This window comes from Nymphaea colorata, unplaced genomic scaffold, assembly GCF_008831285.2.
Source record: "Nymphaea colorata isolate Beijing-Zhang1983 unplaced genomic scaffold, ASM883128v2 scaffold0366, whole genome shotgun sequence".
NCBI classification, from domain to species: domain Eukaryota; kingdom Viridiplantae; phylum Streptophyta; class Magnoliopsida; order Nymphaeales; family Nymphaeaceae; genus Nymphaea; species Nymphaea colorata.
In genome coordinates this window covers 19,019-30,337 of record NW_022204872.1, presented here as the reverse complement: position 1 = coordinate 30,337, position 11,319 = coordinate 19,019, and the positions used below count along the sequence as shown (strand labels likewise).

The window sequence follows — 11,319 nt, the reverse complement described above, 5'->3', positions numbered from 1 at the left end:
CCCAACCCCAACCCAACCCCAACCCCAACCCCAACCCCAACCCCAACCCCAACCCCAACCCCAACCCCAACCCCAACCCCAACCCCAACCCCAATAGCCACTTGATGATCTTCGACTAAATATGAGAATACAAATTTGTTATTTCCTGATAGGTAGCAGAAGGCGGTTCCATTTTATAAAAGATTTAATTTACCAAAGAAATATAATCAAAATGTAAAAGGATCTCAAATTCCCCAACTAGACTCACATCGAAAGACAGCAACGCACATAGAGATGTGAGGCTATTATGAAGCAGAGAGTAGAGCAATATCAACCACAAAACAACAAAAGCTTCTTATTGTGTGCAATGCAGTTGTATTACCAAAACAAAGCTTACAACCGGCTTGGTATCTCATCATTCAACAACCACTCAGTGATTTCTGCCTAAGATAAAGATCGTCTTAGATTAACCAAATCTTTCAGGAAGTTAGAGATAAGAAATCCTTCCAACCTTTGCTAAACTAATTGAAAGATAAATCTATCTCAAGAGGAGTTGCGGCCATCCTAGGCATGGCCATCGGAGACGCTCTTGGCGCTTGCACAGAGTTCATGAAATTTAGGAAATAGGGCTATGGAATAATCAAAACCAGTTTTAATGACATCCATGTTGCCATTCTTCAGAACCAGCTCTAGAGCCGCCATGGAAAGGTAGGAGTGTGGACTGATGATGCCTCGATGGGTCTATGCCTGGCTGATAGCATTCTGCTTAACAAGTATGAGTTCAATCCAAAGAATATTCGACACACCTTCATAGCTTGGCTTCATCATGGGCTTAATAATGGAGGAAGAGCTCGTTCAATTGGGCTTGGAGGAAACATTTCGATTTCTATGGATTAATTTTTAGATAGCCAAGAAGACTACACAGAAGAAGGTGACCGATTCAACAATGGAAATGGCTCATTAATGAGACTGGCTCCAGTGCCTATCGCCTACAGTAACCACCCTTAGAAGGGTATACTGTATTCAGGCCTTCAAAGCCTTACAACCCATAACGGACTTGAAGCCTTATAATGCTGCAGACTAATGGCAGCAATCATAATTGGACTTGTCAACCGTAAAGAATAAATAGATGGAAAGCAGCTGCTTATTGAGATATGCGATAAGTTCCAGACAAACAATAAGAGCGTTGAGTGTTTAGCCAGAGGGTTAATGTAACCTCAAGAGCATTTCGAGATTTTGGCTCAAAACAAGAAGTTCAAAAAATTCAACAAAAGTACCAACGATCGTAACTGGAACTGGAGAGACCCAACCCACACCTACTCTCCATGCAGGTTCAAGCAACAGCCTGGCTACATTGGCTCATACTGCATGGACGCGCTCGCCATGGCCCTCCATACCGTATACTTTTCGAATTCCTTTTTGGAAGTTGTGACCAAAAACGCAGATATGGGAGGAGACTGTGATACAGTTGGCTCAATTGCTGGGCAAATCGCAGGAGCAATTTACGGTGTGGAGTAAAACATGCTGGAACTCTACTCTGAAATGGAAGATTATACCAACAAACGATATGAAGTGTTCCTAAAGGCTTATAAATTGGCAGCGAAGAAAGAAATTGATTGATTCATCTAATTTGCTCAAAAGTATGTATAATGATGCATCCTTAGCTCTTTGATAATTTTTATTATCTGCCTTTCCAGGATGGACAGCTGTGATGGCCTCTACGAAAAATAGATTGACTTCAAGGACAGAGGATTCAAGATATTCAACTTCAAAAATGTGCAGGAATACCCCTTTAACTGCATTGGAGCCCTCTACTTCCAAAACAGATTTGGGGAGACAGGCATCGGCACTGGATTTCTGATAGGACCTGATATCGTACTCACCACAGCCCACAATGTCTACTCGAGAGATGCTGGGGAGCACCAAAATATGAGATTTTACCTCGGAGTGTCTGGAGATTTCGAAGAGGGTAGTGTATTTAAGATTGTTAACTTTCGCATTCCCAGCGAATATGCAGACTGCTAAGAGCAACAAAGGCATCATTACGACTATGCGCTTCTTAAGCTTGAACGCTAAGCTGACAAAGGAAGCATGATTGAGCTTGGACTCAACTACTCGGAGCAAAGTGAAGAGATAGGCATTTCTGGGTATCGTAGAGATGCCCACAGCTAAAACTCAGCCATCCAGTTCGGCCTCTGGAAAAAGGAAGCAGTTTCCATAATCAATTCTCCGATTCTCAGTCACAAACTGTCTACATTCTAAGGAAATAGTGGCAGTCCTATTTTAGTCCAAAGACAAAATAAAATAGTCGCAGTAGCGATCCACACAGGTGCAAATGGTAACTTGAATGAGGCGAGGGTTATCACTAACGACCTTGTGTTGAATCTGCTAGGTGGGAGCGCGAAATGGCTTATTTCAAGACCTAAATCTCAATTAACCAGATGGAGGGCAAGAACTAAATATCTCCCATTTAGCAGCATGCATTGATCAATCAATTCCAAGTTAAAGTTACACTCACAGATTCTAAAAGAACTGATCACAATTTTAGAGGCAAAGTGCCCTTGGACAGGTAGTAACTATATAATTTAGAACCCGATTAACTTAGGAAAAAACCGGATCATAGAATGCCTCAATAGTCAACAGATTCTAAAGCAAATCTATTTTGAATGTAAAGATTTATTAATGCAGCTGAAGTCGGTGATTATCTTTAATGACGTTTGCCTGAATATTGAAAAATAGTAAGTTTCCAGCTTTATGGAAAAGACCATATAATACTCATCCTAAGCCTACATCAAAGATCTAATTCAATTTATTGTGAAATCGGCATCCAACTAACTGATAAAGAACTACAAGTATTGCAAGATATAGGGTCCTCCTCGTTTGTGGCTTGTGAGAAGAGGAGTATCGATCAGCCAATTGTTTACCCAAATAAAGAACAACTGTAAAGCCAATCCCACATTTGACTATAAGCTTTATATGGATGGAGTACTACTCAAATAGGACAAGAAACTGAAGGACTATAATATTGATAATTACTCCTTAATTGCCGTGGAGTATAAAGAGCAGAAAAAATCGTGGATATTTTTCAATTAGACTTAAAGCTTGAAAGGTAGTTGCACGTACTGTCGAACATCTACTAATTTAGGAGTGGTCTGTGACTGCAAGGCTGTAGTCTATTGTTCTGAAAAGTGTCTAAAATCTGATTAATATGCCCACAAAAAGCGTTGTACAAATTCTTCATGATCTTTTCCGCAGATGATTGAGATAATTCATTTTATAAAAAGATACCCATGTTTATTGAATAAAATGCGTAGCATTCTTGATAAGATCTTAAAAATCAGAATTAGTTATTTTTGATTAAACTCAAAAATACTTTTCCCTTACTCGCATATGAATTTCGGTGATATTCCGGTGCATGATATTTACAAGCTCTTCTACCATATTCTTATAGTCGATCATATAGCGAGTGCCATATAGCTCTTTGATGTACTTATGGTCAGCGAGGCCAGAAATCACTTCATTCTTCTGGTAGAATCCCTATTTTACAGTCATTGATTGCGCACTCTTCATATTGAATCTTGTTGTCTTCCAGTTACCGATAGTATAGACGCCGTCAGCTTTCTACAAGTAGTTGTCTTGGATGTCGATGAATAACTCGTAGAGAATGGTGCTATCAGTCTGATGTTTTTATAGATGATTTCGGTATTGCTGGTGTAGTTGATAAAGATGGGGACTTTGCTTGGCTGGAGTAGGATGTTGAAAGCAGATCTTGATGAAGACCAATGATAGGATGGCAGACGATTCAAATGCTTATCAGCGCTGACATACCCATAAGCTTGCGAAATGCACAGCAAGCCAAGTTCCTCCGCAGTAAACATCTGGTAGCTGCATGCGTAGCTGCCATGCTTGCACAAATAGTACAATAGCTATGAGAAAAACTCGCGGTTTGTCATCGTCCTCACGCACTTGTCCACACAGTCCAGCTCCATCTCGATCAGCTTCTTGAGACTTTTCTGTTTCTCGCGCTTCAGCTCAGCGCCATCCCTCTCATGGATCGAATAATCAAAACTGTTCTGGGATATAAGGGCTAGAAAAAATGGCTGGGAGTGCTCTATAAAGTAGTTTTTGAGGTTGAGCAGTTTTTGCTTGACCTTATCTCTGACGAAGCTCTAGAAGTAGCCCTGTCTGTTTCTTCTCATCCTCTCATTGTATTTCCTCAGGTAGATTATAAATAAAACCACATGGACAGCTTTTCTAAATCTGCGCCACCCGTCATATCGAAACCTCTGAGGACTGAAGATAAACCGACGTTTGGTGTATATCTTTCCTGGAGTCGTCGGCGTTTTGGTAATTTAGTACAAATACTTATTTGTCTTGCGACTCGACCTTCCGATTCTGATACTATCGATTATGGGCAATTCTTCAGAGATGTTCTGAAACATCGGTTTCAATTTTTCTACTTTTTTTGGTTTTATCTTGTAGAGCTTGATTTTTTTGCAAGTGGACTTGAATATGTCAGGGTTGTGCCACACTGCCGTGCCCTATCGCTCATCCATATAGCTCTACTATGTCTTTATCCTCTGCACTCTCATGTCCTAATCATCACTGATTTGGTATGGCGTTGTATAATTGATTTCGTGCTTTGATTTTTGAAGATGCTTTTTGAGATTGCGCTTGTAGTCCAGCTCTTACTATAACTATGAGATCTCCCTATCGATGGGGCTCAGTTGGTGAGGTATACTCTCGATTCCTGTCGTACTAAATGATTGGATAAAGAGGTGGCTTTGCTGCTTAATGGCGTGATTAACCTATATCCTATCTTATTGGAGTCAAGCGTGGGCTGCGGAGAATTATATATCTATCTTTCAGCCCGCCCGTTAGCCATCTTACTCTCAGATTGCAGTCGGTGTATCCTGAAGCGAGGTTAGTAGCCGCGCGATCTGGTCAGCATCGTCCTGAACAATAAATTTCATTATACATTTTATTTGCACCATACAAACAACTTACACCGAAAATACAAAAACCATCGATTTTGGTTGCGGTACTTAAATCGAGGTATAAAGTTAAAAGGTATCAATCGGTTATAATACTAATTATGTTCAAACTCATATCCAAGACTCAATACTCCAAGGAATGTACTGCCTCTGTTACTCAGCAATATTGAAACTGGACAAATTCTACAGGTTGATGCTTAATTACGACGGCTCTATTTCCCGGCTTATCTAGAACCTATCTGGAGAATCCTTGATCGTGGATCCTTTTCATCACTAGACCTTCAAAGCTGGATCTGTGAAAGATATCCTCGGAGACAGTTTGGGCATAAAGGGACCGACAATCGAGGTCAGGTGTGCAGCTCTTAGCACCAAAAAGCTAAATTTGCTTGTGCTTGCCAAATCATAGTAATACGGGTGTGACTTAGTTGGTCGACAGCAGCCTACAGTTCCATAATGGCTAATAACCCCGAAGAGGCCATCGGCTTCAATATGATCGCCCAGAAAGTGGAGCAATTTAGAGCAGTCAACTGGATGGGAGAGGCCATTGTAAGATTGTAGGACAAATATGACATGCCTGGCCTCGCCAGAAGCTATTCCGTCAAATCGGGAAACGAAACCATTTGCGAAATCGAGTAGTACTTCACCCCGCAGTTCAATAAGCTCTTCTACCCATCATGATATATAGACATATGAATATATTAGACTTAGAGATCAATCCAGGTTGGTTTCCTCGATCAAAAAGGACCGCTTCTTGCCCAACTTCCTCCCCTCTAGGGTATCTAGGTTCACTGTGCAGCTCTGGTTCCTTTTGGTGCGGCAGTTATGCGTAATCCTGCGCAAAGGCGTACCCACTGTGAGGTGACTGTGGATGGTCTTAGATATAGTGGACCTCTATGAATCATTTTATCCTAGCAGCACGCCATACTTTTTCATAGATTTCTTCCTTTATTTGGCGATATACTTAAACACTCTCTTTTATTCAGTGGTCAAAGGGCGTTGCTGGTCGCAAGTAGCTTGGAAATTGGTTTTAAATGTATTCCTAAACACTTTGAGAGCCATCGGGGGAATGCTTTCCTCAATTCTATTGACAAAGTGCATCTCAAAGACTCCCTTTTGCGTATCGGTGAGCTGCGAAGCGATCGAGGGGTTTTAATTCTACTGATTCTCCTTGGGGAACTTGTCCCATTTGAGCTCGTCTCTTTCCAAATAGCTGATCTGCCTCTTGAGATCATCGATGTTCGATGCATTTGATGCCCGCTTGTTCTGCGTAGAGGAGGCAAGGCTCCTACGGTTGACTATGTCGATGCAGCAGTGCTCCCGCTGGGCCTGCTTCAGTTTTAGCGCCAGGGACTGTTTAGTAAAGTAGCTGCGATTGGTTGCCTTAGTGAGGGCAGAGTTTATCATGTCGAACAGGTTTGGGTTCTTCTACTAGAGGATGCGCGTATCATATGCACGAGAGTGTTTCTAGCTTCAACCTCAGTGCAAATGGTGGCTCTCTTGCGCCTCATTGAGAAAACGAATATTATTTAATAATAAAACATATTCCCGAACATACCTAAAAGCCTCCATAAACCTTATCATGATAAAATAGTAGGTGTATTGCGTTAAGATTATATTAAATTCCTATCAGAAGGCTTGGATTTTGTATTTTTTGAGGAAGATTTCAAGAAGAGTGAGGCTTGCCTTTGCCTATATGTTTTCCTTTCCCTTGAATTATGCCTTTTGATTGAGGAGAGGGACAATTTGGTCAGAACATTCTTTAGCTCTGATTTGGTGTCAGATAGTTAGCATTCCATTTGCTTGATCCTGGCCTCAGTGCGGCTTTTATCGTGCTCCCAAGTTGATACGTCCAGCAATAGCTTGCGGTTGCTTTACCTTTACTTCTCCAAAGCCTACACCTCTTTTCTCAAGCGAGTAATCTCGTTGGAGGCTTCGCTTGAATTTTATGAAAAATTCAATGAACCTTCTGTCGGTGTGATTGGCTGTGACGATTCCACTTTTTCTGCTTTGTACTAGTGGATAAATCTTTCATACCTGCGCAGGTCCATCAAGTTCTCTTCTTCCTGCTTTTGGGCTGCCTTCTCTCGTGCCTTCATCATGCTGACTTCTTTGTTGAGTGTGTCAATATCAGAGAGGAGTTCTTCTTATCTTCTCTCAGTCTCTCCAGCTGCTGTTCGCTGACTGCCAGTCGCTTGGCGAGCGTTGCTATCTCCTCAGTTAGTGCCCTCACTTTGTTGGCGTGGTCATCCCCAGAGACCCAAGATATTTGCCTTGCTTCCAGCTCTCCCACCTTCTTCTTCAATCTTTTGCACTATTAGTTGGACTTGGTAAGCTCCAAGGAGTGCTCGTTCTTCAGGACCCTAATCTATTTCCCCAGACGTTCGATCTATTCTCTGGCGGCAGACTCCACCTCAGCTTGTTTATCCTTTTCATCCCTGCGCCTACTCCTCGACCGATCCAGGGTGGATTGAGCTGCAAGTTTATCTATCAATTCCTGCTCCCTCTTGCTGCTCTAGATGCTCTTCTTGATCAACTCCTGGTTCTCTTTGGTGAGCTCTGCGTTCTTGGCCTATAGCCTCTGCGCCTTGATCTTCCAAAACTCCTCCTCGTACTGCTGCTGGGTGGATTGGGCCTGGCTGTTGCGGCTCTCTCGGAAGGGACTGGTGGACTTCATTCGGTTATAATGATATTCATAACTTAGGAGGACTGCAATTAGGATGATGCCTTTTCGGCCATTACATAAAAGCAACAATCAGGGCTTGCGGTAGATGACGATTTCAGTCTGCTTGAAGTATCTGCGGTCCTACTCATCGAGCAGGACAAGGTTGATCCAGTACTTGACTGAGAGTCTGTTGTGGATGTTCTTGTAGGAGGGGGCGAGCTGCACTCCCTTCATGTACATCCTGATGGGGATGGACTCTCCCTTGTCGGGGCAACCGTCCATCACTTCGTACTTGACGAGGGTCTCAGTTTCGGTCTTGGTGGTGGTGCCAGTACCAAAGGTCTCCTTCCTGACGAGTGCGATCTCCATACTCTTCATTTTGATTTTGACGAGGTGGAAGTTGACCCTGCCGATGATGATATCCTTGAGGTGGTAGAAGGATTTATTATACTCGAAGTCGATGTGGAGGCAGTCCTCAATGCCCACCTCCATCTTCATCGGCACCACCTCGGTGTCTCTCTAGACTGTCTCGTCAGGCAGCAGCACTGCGAAGTCCTCTTCCTTGGTTGTGGAGAACTTGTAGTTTTTGGCCACCACCACGCGGATGAAATACCTCACGCGGCCAGCAATCCCATTGAATGTCTCGTACTCCTTCTCGAAATTGGGGAACCTAAATTTGTAGGTCTTAGTCTCTGAGAGGATTCCAGCGGGCTAGAGCTCCTTTGAGAGGGAGTTGAACTCGGTGGAGAGATCTTTATTGGAGTAGATTTCTGAGTGGATTATGAGTTACCGAGGTAGCCGATGAGGTAGCACTTGATGCCGAGGTGCTAATACTTCTTGGTGTCCTTGAGGGAGACGGTGACTGTGCCGCTCATGTCATCGTTTTTGAAGTAGACTGGCAATTTGACCTTTTCCTTGCCGTTCCTAATCTTGTGGAACTTGGGGTTCTCCTTGGGGTCGAACTTGATGTCGATCTCAACTCCGCCGGTGAGGCCTCCGAAGAAGGAGGTGAGCTTTTCCTGAGTGAGGAGCGCTTACCATCGGATATTACTAACTAATTAATATTCCCTTATACTCAATCTACTACTCATACACATGTTCTCCATTCAAAACTTCAACTTCAACGGCGAGCAGGCCCGCGAGAAGAAGACCGGAGAGGAGGTCTACTTCGAGGGCAGCAAGAAGAACGAACTCAATGACATCAAGAACTACCTCAAGACCATCGTCTCAGACCCCGAAAAGGAGTACTTTCGCAAGGAGCTAATCAAGAAGATTGTCGCCTACACCACTGCCGGCATCGACACCTCGCGCCTCTACCCCGAACTCGTGCTGGCCTCCGCCACCAAAGACCTGTGGAGAAAAAACTTATCTACCACTACCTCAGCATCTACAGCTCGGCCAACTAGAACTTCGCCCGCATGGCCATCAACACCTTCGTCAAGGATTGCTCATCCAACAATCCCAATATCCGCGCGTTCGCCGTCCGTAATCTCGCTAATCTCCGCTTCAAAGGTCGTGAATAGTACGCCTATCCTCTCCTTCACCAGGGCCTGGGCGACCACAGTGCACTTGTAAAGAAGAGTTGCGTGATGGGTCTCACCAAGCTCATCGTGGAGAAGAACCGCACTCTTGAAACTCCTTCCGCGACGAGGGCATCCTCAACCGCTTCTACGAAATGATCCGCGAGCCGGACATGGGTCTCGTCTGCACAGTCATCGAGGCCATCAATGAAATCGAAGAGGAAGGCATCGCCATGAGTAAAAAGCTGTGGACCTATCTGCTCTCAACCATCAATAACCTCGGCGATTTTCAACTCCCAGTGATCCTCCAGTATCTGGAACTCTACGACCCCAAAACAGACGACGAAATCCTTTTGAACCTCACCACACTCGAGCCTAAGCTCAAAAGCTCCTCGCCCGCTGTGGTCCTTGCATCAGCAAAATATTCCTCAAAATGATCAAACTCAAACCTGAAATTTCCGAAAGAGTGCTGGCATTTTGCGGAAGAGTCTAATGTCGCACCTCAACAACGATCTGCCCGAGCTCTAGTATGTAGTGCTGAAGCACCTCGAGTACTTGATCGTGACCTTTGGCGGGGACAGCTACCGCGGGGTCTTCAAGCGATTCCTGCTTACCTGGGGAGAGCCCACCTACATCAAGATCGCCAAGGTGCGCATCCTGGAGAAGCTGATCTGCAAGGACAACCAGGCTGACATCATCAACGAAATGGCAGAATACCTCTACGATGAAGACATCAGCGCTAAACCGTAGCGCCCTCAGCCGCACCCTCCTCAAGAGCGAGGAAGGAGAAGCACGTTTCATCATCAAGACTATCATCAAGTCGGTTGAGCAATGCCCCAGGCCAGTCCTCTGCAACAACGTCCTGCCCCTGGTGCGCAACTATCTGCGACTGTACCCCAAAGACTTCTCGATGTTCGCGCAGATCTTCTACAGCTTGGTAGAGAACGCAAAAGAAGAGGTGCCGCGATGCTGCGCCATTGAGATTATCGGCTAGTTTGGAGAGATGATCGAGGACTCAGTGCAACTGTTGGCGTGGAGCCAGGGCGAGCTCTCAGACCGCATCAAGCTCAGTCTGCTGCGCGCCAACGTCAAGCTCTTCCTGAAACGGCCAGCCGAAATGTACAATGTGATTTGCACGATTTTCCGCAGCATTCTCACTGACGACGACACCCACCTCCACCTTAAGGACTATGCAGCATACCTCTACAGGGGACTTGCTGCTGGAGTGGATGAGTTTAAGGCCACCTTCCTAGAGACCAGAAGAGAACAGCACAAGGTGGAAGCAATTGCAGAGGAACTATAATTCAACTCCTTAGAAATTGTGTATGGCCTCAAGCATGAAAAATGGAGACTGGATAAGCTAAGTACATTTAGATCGAGGAGGAAATTCCAGTTTAGCCGGACCAGAACCTGACGAGCCCGAGTAGGAGGAAATTGCACGCAGGACAGCAGATATCAACCTGGACTCCAGGTTCAAAAAGCTATAGGCCTAAAACTTCGATGTGACCTTCACGATGACTGCGGAGGAGTTCGAGTAGAAGTGGTAAAACTACGACATTGGGTAAGTTCTGCATAACTTAGTTCCTCCATTACCAGGATAGTGACCGATGTTGAGATGCTCAGCGAGGAAAACCTGGAGGAGCTTTTCAAGATCTGGAACATCACCGTGTTGGCTTCGGCCGATAGTTAGGAGGAGATAAAGTTCTACAACTACTGCAGGGTGCAGGAGGCATAGGGCGACCTGGGCGTGGCCTGCATGGAGTTCTGCATCCACAAATTGCCGTAGACGATGACGCTAATGATCAAATGCGAGGATGATGAGCTGGCCGGTTTCATCTCCAGATATATCGAGTAATTCCTCAGGATCAACGAAATAATTTGATCTTATTGTCTATATTTTGCCAATCCGCACGGACAATAACAGAGTTTGGAGTAATTTAATCAGAACGCTGTGTCTGTTAACCAAACAGATTATAATGATTGTAATGAATTAGACTGAAATAAAATGGCTACCCTTGCGACTCAATATCATACCACTCATCGACAAGCAGGCCAAATTTGTCCTCGATTTGTATCTTGCCACCCGCAAAGAAATCATCGACGGCGATATACTCTCCATCCGAAAACTTACCAACATCAAACAAGAAGTACTCCACTTTACATG

General features: G+C 44.4%; 1 protein-coding gene across 1 annotated transcript; it reads right to left on the bottom strand.

The window, feature by feature from the left end:
• Positions 1–7,776: 7,776 nt before the first annotated feature.
• Positions 7,777–8,127, bottom strand: LOC116244892 (vacuolar protein sorting-associated protein 26B). Its single transcript, XM_031616705.1, has one exon. The coding sequence runs from the start codon at positions 8,125–8,127 to the stop codon at positions 7,777–7,779; it is 351 nt and encodes a 116-aa protein (XP_031472565.1).
• Between the last annotated feature and the right edge of the window lie 3,192 nt (positions 8,128–11,319).